This window comes from Ylistrum balloti, unplaced genomic scaffold (genome assembly GCF_031769215.1).
Source record: "Ylistrum balloti isolate Yb309-2 unplaced genomic scaffold, AGI_CSIRO_Ybal_v1 Utg369680, whole genome shotgun sequence".
NCBI classification, from domain to species: domain Eukaryota; kingdom Metazoa; phylum Mollusca; class Bivalvia; order Pectinida; family Pectinidae; genus Ylistrum; species Ylistrum balloti.
In genome coordinates this window covers 1,830,358-1,853,547 of record NW_026781921.1, presented here as the reverse complement: position 1 = coordinate 1,853,547, position 23,190 = coordinate 1,830,358, and the positions used below count along the sequence as shown (strand labels likewise).

The 23,190-nt window shown below is 34.7% G+C and overlaps 2 protein-coding genes across 3 annotated transcripts in view; both read right to left on the bottom strand.

Moving 5' to 3' along the window:
• Nucleotides 1–3,288, bottom strand: part of LOC132564311 (protein odd-skipped-related 1-like) — a 30,214-nt gene extending 26,926 nt beyond the window's left edge. Inside the window, exon 1 of the mRNA XM_060228987.1 lies at nucleotides 3,228–3,288. The gene's annotated coding sequence lies outside the window, so the exon portion shown is untranslated. The remainder of the gene's footprint in view (nucleotides 1–3,227) is intronic.
• Nucleotides 3,289–12,788: 9,500 nt separating this feature from the next.
• On the bottom strand, nucleotides 12,789–18,020 carry LOC132564675 (failed axon connections homolog). 2 transcript variants are annotated; one of them, XM_060229315.1, is made up of 7 exons: nucleotides 17,936–18,020; nucleotides 17,563–17,676; nucleotides 16,878–17,016; nucleotides 15,616–15,812; nucleotides 14,986–15,182; nucleotides 14,210–14,326; nucleotides 12,789–13,639 (listed from the first exon to the last, which is right to left on the bottom strand). In XM_060229315.1, exons 2-7 carry the CDS (start codon nucleotides 17,673–17,675, stop codon nucleotides 13,521–13,523), a joined length of 882 nt encoding a protein of 293 aa, XP_060085298.1. In that variant the 5' UTR covers nucleotide 17,676; nucleotides 17,936–18,020; the 3' UTR covers nucleotides 12,789–13,520. The 2 variants fall into 2 exon arrangements, with proteins under 2 accessions (XP_060085298.1, XP_060085303.1); XM_060229320.1 differs by having other exon boundaries at nucleotides 16,878–17,013.
• Between the last annotated feature and the right edge of the window lie 5,170 nt (nucleotides 18,021–23,190).

Here is a 23,190-nt window from a genome sequence, read left to right as displayed (position 1 = left end):
AGGAGGCGGCGGTGGGGTAGAGGGGAGCAAGGGGCTGGTAATTGTCAAATTATTATGAAAATTGAGTGATTTCGATAATTATTATCTCAAGGAATACAATCATTTACACATATACAAATATATAAAATAAAATGCAGCAACATTTCAAATGTAATTAAACCCTACATACATGTGGAAACGTTTGCTTCCAATCTCGAAATTTCATAGAAAAGTATTTTGAAAGAATACTGATAAGATATTTTCAAATTACCAAAACAGAATATTTTTTGCCATTATCGTGACTTGTTCAAACACGCCTGTAGCTAAGTACATCTAGAACTTTGTATCGTTTTGAAATATTTCTGACACAAATCTGTATGATAAACTAACAAAACTTTATAAAGAAACAAGGCATTCCTTACAAGATAAATGGACTGGCGTTGATGTTTGAATCCCTTTCGTCAATATTGACACTTAGTAAGCAAATTTGTACACACTTAGGAAGTCTACAAAAACACGGTTGTTGAATTAATATCGTAAACAATGGCGATGTCTTTAGATTTTGATCAAATAAAGAGGAAAATTCAACCTCGATGCACAGTGCATTTAGGTAGCTATAACGACAAAAAATTAATATAAGATGAATGCACATCCATCTTTTTTTTTCTATTCGAAGAGAAATAAATCCACTCAATCTGAGTAATTCATTTTCATTAAAACATACTTAATTATACCTTTGAAAGTAAATGAGGAAATTTGAGCATATTTATGTAATAACTATACAGCAAAAAAATGGGTTCAATATTTTGCAAATATTTTTTTAAAAAATATTTAATTTAATTCAATTCAAGATCTAAAAAAGAAGATATCTTGAGCGTCATTGATTTTCAAAGACTGTCCCGGACCCAACTGCCCATATATAGGTAAATGTATGCCGGTCTCCTACACAAGCATCTTGCCAAAATATGTTCCAATTTTTGAAAATATAAAAATCAAACTTACCGAGATTATAGAATCCTCTAAACATTTGGATCTTTTTGTAGATGTAATAAACACTTTCATGAAACAAATACTTGTGTGTAAGAAAATAATGCGCCATTATCATGAAACCGCTCGCCAAAATTCAAGGTTTCTGAATTCAACATTACAATCGAGTATCTTCTATTTCGCATAAACGGGCAAATTGTGAGCTTATGTAACAAACCCATTAGCTTTAATCTGGCAAAAAAGCATAATCTATTGTTGTTTATTTTAGTAAGGGCAATATTTCCAGCAGAAAGTTGAATAGATGCTCGCTTATCTGTAGAATTTTTGAATATCCATATTTCATGGAAATTTTAGTCTTCCATGAATAAGCGTATTTCTAGAAATTTTATTTGTGTCATGTTTTGATGTCTCAATTCTGTAGTGACTTCGATTTTATGGACTCGTCGGTTTCCGAAAATTAAGATCAAATCAACATATGAAGATAATATGTTGTCTTGATGTATGTATATCGTACTTATCTTTCAGGAAATGAGAACACAGATGTACTACGGCCTTCGGGCCCCGGGTCAGCTGTGTCATCGAAGACTTACCCCCACTCTCATCCCGTAATCATCAAAATGCTATAAGTACATACGACGTACTTACTACACCAGGAAACTTTTCTTTATTTGCTCAATATCAGAATTTAAAGAAAACTGTAAATATTACATATTTCTCTGAAATATATATATTACTGAGAAGTTTAAACAAAGACCCATGGTAGATCTCCGGATTCTAAAACACTCTCCAACTTCTTCAGAATAATTTGAATATCGTCGTAGTGAAAATCAGAATAATAAAACGACCACGCCCAAAAAATATAGATTTTTCATGTTATGTGATACTTGACATGACATGAAAAGCAGATATTTTTCTGAAATAGATATTATTTACAAGTTTCAAGTTGAATAAAACATCTATGGTCTTATTTTGTAAACCTTTGACGCTCCTAACCGCCATTTTACGGGTACGCTAAATATGACTACGTTTATATAATTAAGTGACCACAGAATTGTTAAATGACATTAAATTGACAGCATTCTGTAGCTTCTTTGTACAACTTGTTCATTTAAACAATTTTTATTTTGCTTCCAAAATTGAGCAAAATCTGTATCATCTATTGAAAAAGGTAAAATAATACATTTTTGTAATACTTTATTAAAGGATATTTATATGCAGATATGTATATAAGTGCATGATCTACATTAGCAGAATATATCTAATATGATTTTTTTTAATGGAGAAGTCATATATTTCAGATGAATTGGGAAATCAGGGGCGAAACTTTTTTAAACTTCACAAACAAATAGCATTGCAGTTTTCCTGATCATAGAAGCATTGCACAAGAACAAACAAATTCTATGAAGTATAGTCATAGCGTACAGCTATTTCGTCCTTCTAGGACACGTCAGTGATGATACGGGCCTAAATGGTTGAAACCTAGGAGACGACAGTTATGTGATATTTAGATCTCTGACATCTTACGTCCGTTGGTTGAACCATAAGTATCTTTGCCATAACTCGCCAGAATCACGACTAATTTAGTGACATCATGGTAACGCGAACATATTTCTTGATGCCTGCTACATACGTTAGTACTAGCGAGCACCGTATCATGAAAAACATTAATTATCGCGGACATACATATATATATATGTCCGCCATATACCATATATATATATATATATATACACACGGACATCGGAGAGACCGCGGGCTTTGATTTGTAAGCACAGTGGAGTAATCAGTGACATCCATCGAGTAATCAACAAGATATTCTTAGAAATTCTCAACAATATATATATATAAATATATGTATATACATATGCATCTATCTCATTTTACAATTTTCCTATTTTGCAAATTATGTAAGTTTTGAATTCCCAGATCTCTCTATGGGGAATTTTGTTTACTGAAGGTGTCAAATATACGCAGAACGTTATAGAAACTCAGGGGTGTGTAGAATACACATACCTGTCAAAGTATACTACATGACACCTTAACAGGAGCAGCTGGTAATATTAGATCAAATAAATAAATAAGATTGCCTCTCCATTCTTTATAATAAAAGAGACGTATATATACGTCTCTGATAATAACATTGTTGTCACTATTTTGTGTTTACAAGTACATAACATTACGTCACGGATTTATCTAATAATTAGAACGCAGATAAGATAAAAAAAATGATACAATAAGACAAAAGCATGCTTTTCACTCACCAAAAAGATGAACTGGTCACTTTGTTTACAATTTCGGAATTCAGTTAGTGTTGATACGTCCTGCTGGCTTGGTCAATTTCTTTTGTTCTATATGGTCAATACCATTACACTCATCACTGTCCCGCGGTCATTTACATAACAATGCAGTAACCACGCCCACCAAGATCGACACTCTCCCTATCGAAACCTATCATTCCCGGATATCGATCGGCAGTTAGTCTATCTTTAACACTGAGGTAATTTACATAATAAGCAACGCCCTTATTATGGTTTAACTTTCAAAGTTGTCCCGAAATTCCACGATACACTCACCAAGAATGTAATAACACTTGACCACTGTTTTAAGTGTTTAGTCCGGTCAGCAGCCAAACTCTAATTTGCTTTCACAAACCCCTCCAAACAAGAGTTTTTTTTGTAATACATTTCCGCATACAAGTACACTTTGTAGACTTTAACAGAACGAGCGGAATTGATTTTGGTTAAAACTGACGACAATAATTGCAAAGCTGACCTGCATAGTGCATGATATGTAAGATGACAAGTAAATTTGGGACATGTTTGCTACGAGATATTTGTAAACAAAGATTGGCACCAGTTCAAAACTGACTCATACCGATTATCGAAGTACTTTTACTTGACATATTTTCTTCATGTCAGATGAAAATGACACTAAGTTGCTTCTATGTGGCTCCTTACTTATAAAATGACGAAATGCTAAGTGCTTGAGCATTTTTCCCCTTCGAGGAAACTTTTCATCGTAAAGTGCCCGCTTTTAAAGCGAGTGAGAGAAATACAGAAGTTTTGGGATAGTTTTTCAATTTTCCCGTTGAAGTGTTCAGCACGCAATATGATATTTTTCAGGAAAGCTGTCATTTATAGCGACGGAAATACCAGAACTTCGATGAGCGTGGAGGCTGGGGATAGGGGATTCTTTATCATGGCCCCAATTGTAGATAGGACGTTAATAAATTACAATTTAAGACCAAACCAAACCAGTTACAAATTTTCAACAAGTGCTATTTTTCCCTTTCTTGTCAGTAAGTTACAACGAAAACGCGACACGTGATTGTCGCGATATTCTGTATATAGAACTGATGACGTTTTTCATTAATGTCTGTGATGTTTTATCACACTTAAATCGTATGATGGTGTCAGTAATTGATATGTTAAATATCTCGTGTTGATTTACTTGTAGCCAATGAAAAACCAAACTCTCTGACGGCAGCTTTAACAAGGCTAAAAAATCACTGAAATAGGTGACAATTTCACAAGCATCAGACTGGAATTTTTTTGGTATAAGAAATTTCTGAAATTGAAATATGGAAATGTGAAATATTCATTGTACAGCATACCGATAAGACATCTCCAAACAGCTCAATTTTTTTCTCTTAAAAACAGATTGGGGATAATACATATAAATAAACAATCAACGACTGGTTGATTGATTGATTGATTGATTGATTTAGTGACAAGAATATTTTACGTGTTTGTGTTTACGTCCTCGCATGAACTGAGGTTATATACGCATGATTGGGCCACTTTAAAGTGCTATCACACTGAAATATTATAACCTTGACATGGGCTAGCGGGAAACAATGGGTAGATGCTCTAAACTTTTAAATACTCACAGCATTTCTCACACGGGTAGATGTTCTACACTTATAAAAACTCACAGCATTCCCCACACGGGTAAATGAAAACTCACAGCATTCCTCACACGGGTAGATGAAAACTCTCATCATTCCTCACACGGGTAGATGCTCTGCTCTTATAAAAACTCACAGCATTCCTCACATGGGTAGATGCTCTACTCTTATAAAATCTCACAGCATTCCTCACACGGGTAGATGCTCTACTCTTTTAAAAACTCACAGCATTCCTCACACGGGTAGATGAAAACTCACAGCATTCCTCACACGGGTAGATGAAAACTCACAACATTCCTCACACGGGTAGATGAAAACCCACAGCATTCCTCACACGGGTAGATGCTCTATTCTTATAAAATCTCACGGCATTCCTCACACGGGTAGATGCTCTACTCTTATAAAAACTCACAGCATTCCTCACACGGGTAAATGAAAACTCACAGCATTCCTCACACTGGTAGATGAAAACCCACAGCATTCCTCACACGGGTAGATGCTCTATTCTTATAAAATCTCACAGCATTCCTCACACGGGTAGATGAAAACTCACATAATTCCTCACACGGGTAGATGCTCTACTCTTTTAAAAACTCACAGCATTCCTCACACGGGTAGATGCTCTATACTCATAAAACCTCACAGCATTCCTCACACGGGTAGATGAAAACTCACAACATTCCTCACACGGGTAGATGAAAACTCACAGCATTCCTCACACGGGTAGATCCTCACACGGGTAGATGAAAACCCATAGCATTCCTCACACAGGTAGATGCTCTATTCTTATAAAATCTCACAGCATTCCTCACACGGGTAGATGTTCTACTCTTATAAAATCTCACAGCATTCCTCACACGGGTAGATGAAAACTCACAGCATTCCTCACACGGGTAGATGAAAACTCACAGCTTTCCTACCTCTGTTTGATGAAAACCCTAAGCATTCCTCACACGGGTAGATGCTCTATTCTTATAAAATCTCACAGCATTCCTCACACGGGTAGATGCTCTAATAAAAACTCACAGCATTCCTCACACGGGTAAATGAAAAAACTCACAGCATTCCTCACACTGGTAGATGCTCTAATAAAAACTCACAGCATTCCTCACACGGGTAGATGAAAACACAACATTCCTCACACGGGTAGATGAAAACTCACAGCATTCCTCACACGGGTAGATGAAAACTCACAACATTCCTCACACGGGTAGATGAAAACCCATAGCATTCCTCACACAGGTAGATGCTCTATTCTTATAAAATCTCACAGCATTCCTCACACGGGTAGATGTTCTACTCTTATAAAATCTCACAGCATTCATCACACGGGTAGATGCTCTACTCTTATAAAATCTCACAGCATTCCTCACACGGGTAGATGAAAACTCACAACATTCCTCACACGGGTAGATGAAAATCCACAGCATTCCTCACACGGGTAGATGCTCTATTCTTATAAAATCTCACAGCATTCCTCACACGGGTAGATGCTCTACTCTTATAAAATCTCACAGCATTCCTCAGACGGGTAGATGAAAACTCACAGCATTCCTCACACGGGTAGATGTTCTACTCTTATAAAATCTCACAGCATTCCTCACACGGGTAAATGAAAACTCACAGCATTCCTCACACGGGTAGATGAAAACTCACAGCATTCCTCACACGGGTAGATGAAAACTCACAGCATTCCTCACACGGGTAGATGAAAACTCACAGCATTCCTCACACGGGTAGATGAAAACACAACATTCCTCACACGGGTAGATGAAAACTCACAGCATTCCTCACACAGGTAGATGCTCTTCTCTTATAAAAACTCACAGATGTAATTCTTAACGTCCTCCCCTATACTGCTGTATAAAGAAATGAAAATTGGGAATTCATACCACCACGATTTGCGTCTCAGGATCATTCTTTCCTTTCTTCCTTTTTTGCTGTCTTTTCATTCATCAATCGAATTTCGATAATAGAAATGTACAAACAAATATTCAAACAAAGAAACAAACAAAACAACATTGAAATGTAATTGCACGTGAACTAAACGCTTGATTTTTAAAACTTGTTGTTTACGAGTACATTCTATGAACAGGAACTCGCAAACGTAATGATGATGATGATGATGATGATGATGATGATGATGATGATGATGAGTGTGCAATTGTTTTTATTATTGATAAAATCTTGAGAAGAATAAAAGAAGAATTAAAAAGAAATGAATCTGTTACACAGTATTGATATTTTTGACTGGTGTGGTAGAAAACCAACTGTCACACAGCACGTGTTCCTCAAGGAATATTTCTTTTTTAAAATGATCTAACCATGTCCATCCTTCGTCATTCAAGAACACTAATTTGAAAATCCTCAAAGATACAAATATTCGCGTGACAAACGTAAACACGTGAGATACAGAAGAGAGCATGAGCAGTACTTAAGATGGCGGTTTGCCTACTTGTGTTCTGGTCACATTGGCCGGTAATTACGAACCCTTCTGGTGGAGATTATCAAAATCACAAACCTCTCACGATCTGTTAGGCCCAAGCAAACTGACGGTTATGTGGTTATCATTATTTTCAAAGAATACATCATTATTTTATTCATTCATAATAGTTATTTGGAAAGTAACAATAACACCTTTGTACTTCATATATGTTGGCTTTTCTCAGGCGACATGTGCAGAATTACACACATTCACATGAAACATATTCACAATGATGAATGCGTAAGTGTCCGTGACAGGAAAACAGCATTTATCGAAAAAGATTCAAGAAATATGATTTAAGATACAAAAAAAAACAAAAAACAAAATTTAAAAATCTGATTTCATTTAATTCTATGAAAAAAAAAAATAATAAAGGAAGGCAACCATCTTGTACAATTTTCAGTTTATAACGTAATGTCTTTGTCCATATTATGACGTCACAATCAATAATTACAATATACATATGGGTCGAATTGACGAACTGTTGTAACTGTAAATAACCATTTTGAGTTGTGTAATCATCATTGTTAATACAATATTTATGAAAAAACAGTCAAACAATCAGAGTCATTCCAGCGATTGATTCCCACGGTTTACTTTTGCTTGTGTTAAGCATTTAATTGATAAAGAAGACCATCTGGTATGGACATCTACGTTTGGTAGATATAGTACAACACATATAATAATTCACAATCGTATACTTAAATCATTTTTGTTATCTCTATCGTCGTTAAAGTTATTCAGATTTTTTATCGCCCTTCCTTGTATAATACGTGAAAACACTAAATAGAATTACGTAAATTAATTTCAAACAAGAAAATGGTTGTGTGACTCTTTATAAAATCTTTTTTTATCAAAAATATGTTTGTTGTCTTTTAGGGAGCAGATAAACAAGAAGGGAAGGACAAAGACCAACAAGAAAACAAGGAAAACTAGTACATACACAACGACAAAGTTATTATTGGTTTTTAAAAAAAAAGGGAGATCTCATATGTCATAACAAACTATCAATCAGTTGCCAGTCTGTTGACCTTTGACCCAAAGGCAAAGATACAAAACGAATTAGGATATTTCTTCGTCGAAAAACATTCTAGAGAGACTTCCTGACAATAAATGAGAACTTCTTTCTTGACCAGTAAAATATATATTTTACTTCCACGAAAATTCACAATTTGTACACTAATCACTGACTCGTAAAGTACGTGTCAGGAACGACAACTCGGAGACAGCGTCCGCGTTTATCATCTAAGAAACAATATACTCATTTGTAGCCAGCTTCCTTAGACTTGGTACATATTTGTGCTGGCAAAGATGAATTTGGACAAAAGAATGAAGTTTAAATGAAATGCTATTTATGTATTACATATAAATGGTATTATTTAATTCTACTTACATTTTCTCTTTCCACGGCAGATAGACAGTAGACAGCGGGTCAGAACATTCTGTTGCTAATCAACAGTAGTAAATCATATCACGTTAACATAAACGGTTTATGGGTGTTTAATTCAAACAGAAGTTTAGGTTCAACCGTTTGACGGCGGCAGTCCACTCCTTCGTTACCGGGTTTTAATCGAACGCGCCGACTCGCGCCTTACTGAGGAAGCTATATGATGTCACAAACTCTGACTATGATGAGAAAATGATAAACCGACAGCTAATCAAGGGTCATAAACTATCACCTTAGCTTTGTTGTGATCATATCAACCGATACGTGATATTTTCACTTCTAATCCTTTAATAGCCTCCCAAGACGAAACTTTTTGATTTGGGGACAGGGCTACCTGTTTTGTGTTTGTGTCATTACTAATAACGACAGACATCACACCCGATATGCACATATACAAAATGGTGGTTAAAGCAATGGATATTTATTCAATAATTAAATCTTATTACATATCAATGCAACATATCGAACGGAAGGACACATTTTAGAATTATCTTAATCCCTTTGATAAAGATCACATACATACTCATGGCATACTACACATATTTGTAATGTAAATCATAAATATAAAATGTTGCTATGGTGTACCATTTTTTGATACGTTGTCAAGGGAAAATAAAAATCACGTGACTTTATATTACTCTCAAGTTTTCTCTGCAGATAATTCAAGATGGCGGCGCCGAATATACACGAAGATACACTGCCCCTACCTTCCCATTACACGCTTTACACGTGATGTTTTAGATAGTTTTGTTTGGAAATTTGCCGGTGTTTCCAGGATACTGTTTATATAGAATAAGGACCATGTATTCGGAGATGGCAAGGTATTTTTATTCTTATTTATGTTTGACTTATAAAAAATCCATCTGAATCTACCGACTTCGACATTTTAATCCATGTACGGTATGCATGTGAAAATGACGATTTATTTTCACAATTATTGTTTGAATGTCTACCCAGGTTCAGGTCTCTTATTGCCTTCACTTTTTATAGGGACGGAGTTCTGATAAACGAATAATTCTAGCTACTGGCTGTATAGTCTTACGCTCAACCGAGTTGTCAGTCCTCATCACGTATTGTTTTTTTATTTACATTTTTATGCAATCATGATACATAATATAATTGGTAGAAAATAGCAGTTTTTCAGAATATATTAGTACTTTACTTATTAAGCGTTAAATAATCTATTTTTGTTATCAAAATAATCAAAATATTATTTCTTGATGAAGTTAAATATACACATTTGTTTATTTATTTACAAAAGTAATGTTTATGCCCACGACTGATATACAGTCTGATATGATATAAACAAGTAAAGTCAACAATGCGATGGTTAGCAAACAGGAAGATATTTTTATGTTTTATTTTTTTTAATTGGTTAATTAAATTTAATAAAATGATCCTTTTAATAGATAAATAGATTAATTAATCAATTTATCTATTTTTTCTATTAATACTATTTTTAATTTTTAAGAGTCTTTTTTTGCTTTTGATTATGTGTAATAATGTTACGACACACACAGAAGAAAAACTATAAATAGATGGAAAGTGGCCTTTAGAGACACTTCTCGTAAGGTATGACAGAGTTACCTCCCTTGCCTTAACGTTATTCGTTCAAATAGCGCACTTCAAAATAAATCTTATACACAGAAAAGTTTAATAATCAACGGAAGTGCGTTAGAACTTGTAAGTGATGCTAAGCGCACATAATTCAGAGAGGTTAGATACTGGAAACTTTTAAAACTTTTCAAAAGGGAAGTAAATATGAATACCGACAGAGAGGTAATACTCTTGTCACATGATTGAATAAATGTCGTAATTTTCAAAATAAGATCACATAATATTAGATATAAATAATCTGAACAGAGCAAATATTTATATAAGGTTAAAACGTGACTTGCATACAGCTGGTTACTGCAAAGTTTATACTATACAATCTCAAAGATTTTTTTTCAAAAAAACATACAATTGAACTGCCTATTTCGACACATATTTTTGTCGGTATAACCATGCATCAAGCAACATCATACAGTTGTTACTACTTTAGGACCCGCCAATGACACCACTGTTGTTATGGAATGTATGTATGGCATGCAGGGTTGTAAAATTCTCGGGTTCTAATGTCCACCCTTACTGTCTCAAAAAGATGTACAAAAGACACAGGAATCAACAGCATCTGTGTTTTTCAATATGAATGAAGAATTTGAAGCAGAAAAAACACTAACAATGAAATAGATTGTGAAAATGTGTCTATGAATTGTCTTCCTTATACCGTTTAATTCCTATTTTTAATGGTGGTAGTTTTCAGTGTAAATTTGCATATTCATTTTGACGATTTAATGTGGCTTTCAACTGATCACATCAAACACGATCTGAATACTGACGCCTTGCTTTGGGAATTTCAATTCAGATACTAGTCGATGAAAGATATGAACAAAGCTGTGGTGCGCATTTTCACATACTTTATGATTCAGGGGACTGTGACAGATCCTTGACTCCCCATTAGTGTATCACATCACAGGGGACTGTGACAGATCCTTGACTCCCCATTAGTGTATCACATCACAGGGGACTGTGACAGATCATTGACTCCCCATTAGTGTATCATATCACAGGGGACTGTGACAAATCCTTGACTCCCCATTAGTGTATCACATCACAGGGGACTGTGACTTATCATTGACTCCACAATAGTGTATCACATCACAGGGGACTGTGACAAATCCTTGACTCCCCATTAGTGTTTCACATCACAGGGGACTGTGACAGATCATTGAATCTACAATAGTGTTTCGCCATCACAGGGGACTGTGTCAGATTATTGACTCCACAATAGTGTATCACATTACAGGGGACTGTGACAGATCATTGACTCCACAATAGTGTATCACATCACAGGGGACTGTGACAGATCATTGACTCCACTGTGACAGATCATTGACTCCACAATAGTGTATCACATCACAGGGGACTGTGACAGATCATTGACTCCACAATAGTGTATCACCATCACAGGGGACTGTGACAGATCATTGACTCCACAATAGTGTATCACATCACAGGGGACTGTGACAGATCATTGACTCCACAGCAGTGTTTCGCCATCATGGGGGACTGTGACATATCATTGACTCCACAATAGTGTTTCGCCATCACAGGGGACTGTGACAGATCATTGACTCCACAATAGTGTATCACCATCACAGGGGACTGTGACAGATCATTGACTCCACAATAGTGTATCACCATCACAGGGGACTGTGACATATTCTTGACTCCACAATAGTGTATCACCATCACGGGGGACTGTGACAGATCATTGACTCCGCAATAGTGTATCACATCACAGGGGACTGTGACAGATCATTGACTCCACAGCAGTGTTTCGCCATCATGGGGGACTGTGACATATCATTGACTCCACAATAGTGTATAACCATCACAGGGGACTGTGACAGATCCTTGACTCCCCATTAGTGTATCACATCACAGGGGACTGTGACAGATCATTGACTCCACAATAGTGTATCACATCACAGGGGACTGTGACAGATCATTGACTCCACAGCAGAGTTTCGCCATCATGGGGGACTGTGACAGATCATTGACTCCACAATAGTGTATCAACATCACAGGGGACTGTGACAGATCATTGACTCCACAGCAGTGTTTCGCCATCATGGGGGATTGTGACATATCACTGACTCCACAATAGTGTATCAACATCACAGGGGACTGTGACAGATCATTGACTCCACAATAGTGTATCACATCACAGGGGACTGTGACAGATCATTGACTCCACAATAGTGTATCACCATCACAGGGGACTGTATAGTAAATTCAAATACCTTTAAATGGCTAAATATGCGTATTCTGATTATTTTCAGAGTAGATTTGATGTTTGTAAGGACAATGAAAACAGATGTCAGCGTCAACAATTTATTAACATTTAAACAAATTATATAATACAAAGACATGGTTCAACAAGAATGAAAACATAACTCATATAAACACACAAACCTTCTAATTCCAGCACTGTAAATTAAAGAAGAAACTCCGGCTAACTACACATATAAGATACTAATTCATATTACGTAAAAACGCAATTTAAAAAAAACTTACTTCAAAACGAGGAGTAAAACAGACAAGAAAACAGATCTATAAACTACGTGAAAGCACATTTACAGATTTCACCGCGAAGCCGACATTGATAGATTGATATTAAGTGACGGAAAACAGTCTGAGAGCAGATAATGTACATTGTCCGTTTTGAACATTGTTTGAAGAATATGAAATTTGAAAAATATATTTTTTCTAAAAAAGATCTGCTTTTATCTCAACTTCATTTATTAAAAAATCACCTTTCATTCAATAATTTATTCATTCATTCCTATATTATCTATTCATGAAACCAATCATTCTGTGTTTATTCATAACTACATTAATGAATTAGATATGACATTTATATATTCAATCACGGATTCACACATTCATTCATACATACATGCACCAAGATTAATAATTTATACAAAAGATTACTTTATTAATAAATACAAAATGTATTCATGGCAAATGCATTCTTTCATCTTAATACAAAGAAATATTTCAACATTATATATACATGTTCTATTACAACCTTTTTCTAGGTTCAATGATACATGACAATAATTAATACTGTAAATTGTAAGACATGGATCACTGGATGGTCGCTTTGTTTATCCGCACTTCTCCTGTCTGCCGTTCTGTCTATCTCCGTGTGTTACGCAGCTGCTCCAATCTGGCCAATAGTTTGTTTTTATCCTTTCACAATATTCCACTAAATTAGGATACTTTTCTGAAAAATCATACAAATAATCTTATTAAGATAATTTTAACACGTACAATTGCATAGTGTTGATGCCAAAAACAGTGACACCTGTCTTTAACGGCCACCTCTATATAAAGGCCATCTATCTATAAATGCCATTTATCTCTGCTTCTTTGAGTGACCTTAATAATCAGGTTTTACTGGACTCGTTATCACAGCAAGCATGTTTTATTTTTAGTAACATTTACAAAGAATCTACTGAAAAGAAAACAAATGATATATGTGTAATATATAAGAACTTAGGTGCTAGTATTTAACACTCGCGTTTGTAATCTCTTTTTTCTATATCTAAATCCAGAGAGTCAGAAAAACCGATTTTTTCACATATGTACTCAGTATGTATAGATATATTAACAACATAACATTTAGTGGTAAAACAGATTTGACAAATAAAAAAACGGAGAGAAAGTTACAAAAGACAACTGTAGCAGGAAATGTGTCCTGGCCACCTTTTATGTGACTGAAATAATTCATCTTCGCGAAAATATGTGACGTATGTTTCGGTAAGTGCGGTAAATGACATAGTGTTTGGCTTACCTTTTAATAATGTTGGTACAACTGTGTGTGGTAAATGCCACAACAGCTGTGATAATTGTCCAAATACAGCACAATCTACTTCAGTTGGGGAATCTCCAAAAAAGTAGGGTTTGTCACCTGAAAATAGTCATTAAAACAATCTATGAAAAACATTCACGCGCTGTTTCCTTATCTAATCTGAACTTCTACATTAAATGTGCTTATTTCACTTCGAATGTGATATTTTTACCGAGAATGATTTGAATAATTCTCGTCTTACGTCCTTGTTATCGCGACATTCAGAATTGATAAGACGAAGAAAATGAGCACGCCTACACGTTAAAACGAATATCTATATTTCAGTGTAATTATATATACTTCATTTCCTCATGTAATTACACGTATATATTTTTTTTCTACTTCATGTAATTACATGTATATCTAAAATTTTGTTACTTCATGTAATTACATGTATATCTAAAATTTTGGCTACTTCAAGTAATTACATGTATATCTATAATTTTTCTTACTTCATGTAATTACATGTGTATCTATTTTTGTTAATTTTTGTATATATATATATATGTTTCTTCATGTAATCACACATATATGTATATATTTCATATTTTTTTTATATCAAGTTGTCATTAACAGTTAGTAATATTGTATTGTCTCCATTTTGCTATGTTTATTGCTACAAATGGTTCTAAGAACTTACGTGGATGTGAATAAAAACTTGGATAGGACAGAGAAACAACATTAAACTAAAGCAGATATCCTTTCTGTCTGAACGTTACCTAAGTATTGTGACAATGCTTTGAAGTCACCATCCAAAATATCCTCCACCTCCTTCTGTGTGTGACGCCCAACTCCTTGATCATACGTCTGTTTTCGCGCCAAATACGTCACGATCATCATTTTGAGTCTCCACCATTTAGACAGATTTATGACCTCCTTCGTTTCGTCATAAATCCAGCGGAACAGAATCATGATCCTGTCAAAATCAACAATGACATGGATATTTGGGGGAAAAACAGTAACTTTCATTTCAAATTTAGAATTTGATATAATACAGCCGGGTAATGAATTTAACTGCATCATACAGCTGTTTCGTCCTTCTAGGACTTGCAAGTGATGCTATGGACCTAAATCCCGAAGCCAGGGAGGCGAATGAGGGAAATCGAATGCATGCACGGAGCGCACAGAGTGATATTCCAGCCATGTATACAAAAGGAAAAACGACGAAAATCATATTTAATTAATTAGAGTGAGCTCCCTTTGCTGTTAATCTTTCGTTTTGAAGGATTGAAATCATAAACTCGCATAGAAAAAGTTGTACATCTTAAAGTTGTTATCTGAGAAACACAATTCATAAAGGGAAAAATATCACTTGGTGTAAAAAGTAAATATAAGTGTTTGGTACGTACCAGTAAGTATGCTCGTCCACCATCCTCTGGAATGCACGTGCAGTGGCGTGTTGTTCTGGAGTTAATTTTTCGTTGATATCTTTAAAGCGTTTCTCGCGGAGAAACTTGATACAAAATTCTGTATCCGGAACAGAAACTCCATTGTATTCTATCCATGGAATCTTCCCTTTAGATCCCCGCTTTCTGTCATACACATTCTGAAATTAGCAAGAGTTGTGTCCCTTTATATATCAGATGCATTGCATCGACTTCATTAACGTTTTCGCTATAATCAGTTTGATTTAATGACAAATATATTTCCAAAGCACATTATTTATTTCTTATTCCACACAGCTTTGTCTTATCTATTGTTCGTACATTTAAATTCATTCTTTGTTGAATTTAAATTCATTCTTTGTTGAATTTGTTGAACTTTTAGGCCAAACACCTCCCCATCTAGTTTTTGATACCTTTTTCGACCAACTCTTATTTCATTTGTTGCCTACAAAATTTCGGTAATTATTGCCTTTAACATTACTGATGAGTCATACAGGAACAGAAAAAGCTGTTTATGTGAAAGTTTTACAGTCGTCGATATGATGTTATTGAGAAATATTCTATTTGAAGTTGGACCTGTTTCATATTTATCAGGTTGCCTGTTGATCCCGGTGTTGTATACCATCCTTTGAGAACATGGTATTACCTACTTGGATTGACCAAGGTTTACATGGCGACTGTCGTCGATGAAGCAAAGACGCTTACCCTTCCGAAACACCTGGTATTATTCTCCTTTTGTTCATATCTTGCCTTATCTTCACCAAATTTGGAGTTTAATTCAACATTCTATAGACATGTTGGTATTTTCTTTGGTTGTTTAAATAGCGGGATGGGAGAGGGGGAGGGGGTTTGGGTTTTGGTTTCGAAGTTAGAAACGCTTTCCTTGAAGTTTTATTTTTACGGATTTACAGCATGGTTTATTTCATATTCGAAAATACCTAAAAATAAAACTTAAAAGGTAACAAACCCCAGAATAGCGCTCAATAATTAAGTAAACTACGTCACACAACTGTATATTTCTTCCAGTTCTCGTCAGTGCTACACATGTCCGATCTCTCCACCAAAACATCATAATCGGCTTTCATGTATTTGTTAGATATTTTAGGTAATGTGAAATATTTTGTTGGGACAGCTAATGGTAACCAGAGACGTGTGTTTAGAGGCCTCCGTGACTCCCATTTGTTACGTAATGTTTAAGTCATTCGTCAATAGCGGTGCTTACTTACCTGATAGGGAATTTTAGCGACGCGCAGGTACGTTTCCAATTTTATGGCGAATGGGCTGAGGCTGGGTGCATAAGGGGCTCGAGTTGCTTGATGTAGTATCACGATATCTTGGGCGTAAGTGACGGGAGTGGAGTCACTACTAAAATGAAAGAAAACTTATATATTCTTGAAAATATTTTACTTAAATAGAAACACACAACTGTAGAGGTAACAAATATTTAAATCTATTATTAGAAAAAACGTGCTTTCAAAACAAACAAGCCAAATAATTAGATAGAGTTGTTATAGTTGTCTATTTCAAATATCAGTAAGTTACATCATCATCATCATCATCATCATCATCATTATCGTCACCCCACCGTCGGACTTGTAAAACAGTCTCAGTTTAAGAAAATAAAGAAAACGAGAATCGACATCTTAATACCGTTTTCAAGTCATTGTAAAATACAAAAGGCATTCTCATTAACTTTTAAATATTACAAGAACAGGTAGAGCAGACGACAGTCCCAGAGATGTGTCAACACGTGACAAAAACAGACAACACTCTTATTAGCGTTTATATGTTATAACAAGAACAGGTTATCAAAGGAGCAGACGACAGAAAGGTTAGTCTCATTAGCTAATGAAGAACAAAATACCACACGAGCAGACGACATTAATCAAGAAAAAGCACGTGTATTCTTACCGTTTTCTCTTGCGTCTGTACAGAATTCCAGGGGCTAGGAATGCCATTACCAACACGAATCCCCCTATCACTGGCCCTGGGGTCAGGTTCTTCAAAGCGTCGTCCATTCTCATTCTGTCAACATAAGAATGAATTTCACATTATTTTCGTAAAAACTGTTCCGTTCACAGAAATAATACTTTATACAGCAATGTCTCACAGGAACATTGTCGTATTTATTGTGCATTACATACCTGCCTTATATAAAACTAAGTGGTGCTTATCGCCATAACACAAAGGTCTGATCGACATACAAAATAAAGATACAATACCTATTAGCCTGTGTGGTCCTAGTTTATATGCACTAAATATGACACAATCAGCTTGTGCATACCTTTGTAATCCTTTGTATGTCGGTCCACCTCAGTTTAAAAGTTTGTACTACTGTTAAACATAAAGCCGTGATATGTTCTCCCACACTGGGTGTGTACATGTATATAAATATATCAACAGTTTCCTTGCGCCTTGGTTGTAGTTATCTGATGCGTTAAGTTTAAGTATTTTATAATTGGATGCGAGTAGCACACCGCCCTGTTGATTCAGTAAACACTGGTATGAAGTAAGTCCAGGTCGATATGGACATTAAACCACACCAAACACTGCTTGTGAAAGAAACTATTTTATTGGCTAGTAATTGTGTCCTCACGGGGTGTAGCAGATTGACGTTAGTACACAGCAAAGTAATCATATCACAGTGGAACGTGAAAAATGCCAAATGTCACAAAAACCTAGCTACTGCCGTGGAGTGGTCACGAATAGAAAACAAAGATTAACATCTACTTGTTACATATGTCTCTACCGTCTTAGGGTTACATTTGTAACAAAGCGAAAAACATTTAGCAAAATACCAACACGTCTAGAGAGTCTTATCCCTCAGTTTGACGTAACTACGGCAAAACACAAGAAAGATTTACCCGTGGAGCCCTAAACAAAAAACAAAGAGACCAGGTATTCCGGAACAGTAAACGTATTTTACGTCATGCAAATGTTGAACAAGGTGACAATCAATGCCATTTCTTGAATATTCTGTTAAGAATTAAAATGTGTCTAAAACAACGAATTACTTCAAAATGGCATATGCCGATGTTATTTTCATCGCCAATTAAGGGAGAGTTGAGATCTCCCCAATGTTCATTATTAATCTTAGTCAGCAAATGAATTTTAATATTTGTGAATAGTCTGCACGGTTTACAATTAACCTTTTGACGTCCTATATACACCTCACAATATAAATATATGGTAACGTGGAATATGAGTAGATTTAATCATAAAACCATATGACCTCATTATCTGATATACTTCTCATAAGTAAAAAGGGCTGCCATTGTTCTGATATTCACGGGAGAGATTTCTTTTGAATGGACGGTTTGCTATCTGAAAACAGTTTAATCTGGTGTTAATTACTGTTTTTTATTTATTTATTTTTTGACATTGACACTGGATCGTGAACAATAGAAGGAATTTCTTGCCTTCAACGCCAAATTTATAAAGAACAAAACAAGTTTTATAAAAAGCAGTTTTTACATGATTTCGTTAACGGCGGTGAGTTTTAAAACGATCTAAATATATTCAGTTCTATATTAAAATACGCGCCTGGTTTATGTAGTGACAACCATATTTGGAAATTCTAAAACGAAATCTGGCTGTTATAACCCCACCTTCACCCAATCCCTATTATTTCTGATTTGCATGATGAAAGGACTGAATAAGATTTCCTTTTTTTAATGTAAGGATTATTGAAAAAAGTATTGATATACTGGCTGAAATGTAACTTTTTATTGGATGTTACTCAAAACCCTGCAATGACATACGGTAAAAGAATTCTGAGGAGTTAAATTTTTCGAGAATGGAATAAAACGCATTATACATTGAAAGTTATAAGAATAGTGAAGGAAACGAAAGTCCATTTTATAACTTCCGAGAAAATTTCCCCCTTTATCATCAAGCTTTTTATAAAACCACGAAAATTTTAACTATCGACAAAAAAACAGTATACTATTTCAGTAGATATCTTTCATAAATCCCAGTAGATAAACAAATAAATTATGATAAATTACTTCAACGTCTCACCAAATGTTAAAATAAAAAAACTTTTTAAAAAAAAAAACCAGCACGTGAACATACATAATCATAATCCAAACTCAAAAAGTCAATAAAACAAGAAAAACATATGAAGTACAGAAAGATTTACAGGGATACTCAGCAAAAATATAACAAGGATTGGCATAGAATTAGGGTGAAATTGCTAATTTACATAATAAATAAGAGAAAAACTTACATAAGATACTTAAACATCTATAAATAAACATTGTAAATCTATTTAATTACGTTATGAATGTGTTTATAAATGATTGTGTATATTTATGATGAATTCAATATTTGGTACAAATCTGGGACGTATGATAGAGGTGTTTCATACAGCCTTGTAAAAATATATACGATTAATTTCCGTCATTTTTATTTACAGTGTAATAGACATACTATTACGTAATGCTGTCGTTTTTAAACGTAAACGTGTGGTGTGTTCCAGTAATGATTAAATATAATTATGCAATGATTCATATTTACAAATATAGAACTTCTGTTGAAATTATCTGAAAACGTAATATCTATCTTGAAATATATTAATATTACATTAATAACAGGGAAATATCGACAGAGATGAAACATGATAACAATTTCCTGATTATCACACATGCTGTCTTCTGAAGAGAATTTTTAAAGTGCACTATAAGATAAGATTTAGGAAAGTATTTACACTTCTGTTTAAACTTCCCTTTAACCGCCACAGGTAGATACCATTTGTTTGTAATTCTCATCATCTATCGCAGTTAAAATAATAAAAATATACTGGAGGGTCACTTAACAGTGACCACTTAATTTGTAAACACCTCTGCTGACTTCCTTGTAATCTTAAGTAACAAAAATTACAGAGTGTTTTACTCGGCATTACATAAGAAGATAATAACTGTGTCAAGATAGATCAAATTTTGCGGTATTTATTCTTTTTCCTTGAAAGGAAATTGGAGTCGGGAAGAATCCGTTTTATCATTGTCTCTGTTGAGTAATTTTATATCCTCCAAATTTCAACTTTTTAGATACCGTTTAACTTATTTTTAATAATTATGCCGAACATCAAACCTTTCAATATCTTGAACTCATTCTTTAACTAAGAGCATTTAATGTGAGCCGATCAGAGTTTAACAATGTGAACACCAGACGGGGTTAACTAGTGAAAAAACCGATAAATTGATGTACCCTACTGGGATGTCTCCTTGTGGTCTCGATGCTATCTGGGGCATCACTATAAAACTTTAAATCGCGAACAACATCATCGCGTGAGCGCGAGCTCGTGGTAGCCCGGGGCTGCTATAAATAAATCTACCCACGAACAGCATACGCATGTTAGACTAGCCGAATAGGTAGCTATAAACATATTAAATGAAATTCGTGACTTTTTCTCGAAATATGATTTCATCAAATAAAAAAATGAACAAACAATATTTAGAAACATTTAGGGAGAGCTTCCATGGTAGAAAATATTTAAGAATTGTGTCGGATAATTTTCAAACGTAAAGACTTAGTTCTGAAATTTCATACGTTGAAATACTGCAAACGTAAGGAAATACATTTGCTTACCTCAACAAAACCTGTTTTGTTTGTGGGTTTCATGCAGAGGTATTCACATATTTTAAGCTGACCTTAATGCCTGTCATTTTTTTCCAAAAAAAATCAAGATATGTTACCTATAAGATTTTTCTGGAATGAAGACTACATGAGAAATGCATAGTCATGCTGTTAAAAACACACAAGTGAATAGCGCATTTAAATACAAATATAGAGTAAAGCCAAACAATGAATTAAACTGCATCATACACCTGTGTCGTCCTTCCAGGACCCGTCAGTGATGGGAAAGGCCTGAAGTCTATGAGGGAACTGAGGAATGTTTAAAGTAAACGAAAGTAACATCCTTGATAGGGATGAGCATTAACCCTATAATTCGACCAATTTCGTTATTTTCATAAATCAGTTAATTTTAGAACAATGTCAAGTATATGTGTTTATTAGGAATCGTGTTACTATTCGGATGAAATAAAAAGTGACACGTGCAGGTTACAGCAAACCTCGGAGACCAAAAGTCAACCACCTGTAATCTTTGAAATGATAAAATTGATCGTTATATACTTCATGGATATTCACCATCTCATAGCTTTGGAAATGTACGTTAGTATGCATGATTAACCTTCATTTGTGTCTCTTTTCTGAATGAAAAAATACAAACAACATCCAAACCTGAATGCACCATTTCTGTTTGGCTTCAGGTTAAAAGTGTCTATGTTAAGGGTTTGATATAATCGGGAAACCTTTAACACATTTAATTAGAGTATGTCGATATGAGTTCCTAGTGATAATGTTGTTAATTGCAGCGAACAGTTTGTGCTGGTTTACACATGTTGGCTTCCTACACAAAAAGGATTGGCGTGAAATTCCAACGTGCAGGTGACAACAAATGTACCTTGATTTATTGATACTAGATAGCTGAGAAATCAATAACATTATGTCTGACCATATTTATAGGATGTTAAGTACACAAATCTTTGGAGAGTAAACATTGTACATACATTCAAATTTATCATTTTTTAAATGCATATTTCCATAGTATTATAATATATATCATATATACATTTCAGTTTATTTGTTTACGCGCAGTCCTTCAACTCGTCACATGTTAAGATCAAACAGACTTCAGAAGTACATGTGTGTACGCTATATGCAATACTGTCCGACATAAACTGAGTGTACAAACATCCAAACGTGTTTCTCGGCGGAGTTTGTATACAACGTACTTAACAAATAGTTTAGTATAATAGATTTTCCGAGTTTGAAGATTCCTAAATGGACGTTATATATGCAGTAACAAGTATTTATAAATAGTCAAATTTAATAGATTTTATACAGAATTCGGGTACACAATGTACAACAATAAAGTTTTCAGAGTGCATGTATAAAGGCTTTTTGAGAAAAAGTCCGTTCCTAAAATTCTAATACATACATACATCCATATAAACTGGTTGCTTTTGTACATTTCAAGATAAATCTTAGGAAATGTCCACGAAAATCTTAAACAATTTAAAACCTACCTTGTTTTTCAGTCTGTCAATTCTCTGTCACAGATCCAAGTCACCACACTTATATAGCTGTCTGTATCCACGTGTCTATCTTGTTTGTTATGCTATTTATAATGTACAACAGGTAAACCGGAAGCTAGTTAAAAGCTACCTCTGTTGTGATCGTGTCTCAGATCACTCCCTGGGCTGTGAAACAGAGTTCGTTAATTAGTACTGCCACGCACTTTAACTTCTAATGAAAATCAATTCATCAGCATATGATGTATTACTCGTATTTGATATCATACTGCAATATCGTTTTGAAGCGTAATATTTTGATTGAAAACTTAACACTGATGGGGGTCCTTAAAGGATAAAACGACTGTACGATGCAGTAAAATTAATTTATTTTTATTGAAAAGTGCTATTCCCTGATTTCAGATAGTAGATACTGCTGGTGTACTTTAGTTCCTGGGATTTG

What these genes read in the sequence shown, in the direction of transcription:
- LOC132564675 (XM_060229315.1), bottom strand. Translation starts at nt 17,675, where the DNA reads ATGAGAATGGACGACGCTTTGAAGAACCTGACCCCAGGGCCAGTGATA. An exon ending in AGCATTGTCACAATACTTAG is followed by an intron (nt 14,327 to 14,985) that starts GTAACGTTCAGA and finishes GACTATTTTCAG; the next exon opens with GTGACAAACCCTACTTTTTT. An exon ending in TGTACCAACATTATTAAAAG is followed by an intron (nt 13,640 to 14,209) that starts GTAAGCCAAACA and finishes ATGATTTTTCAG; the next exon opens with AAAAGTATCCTAATTTAGTG.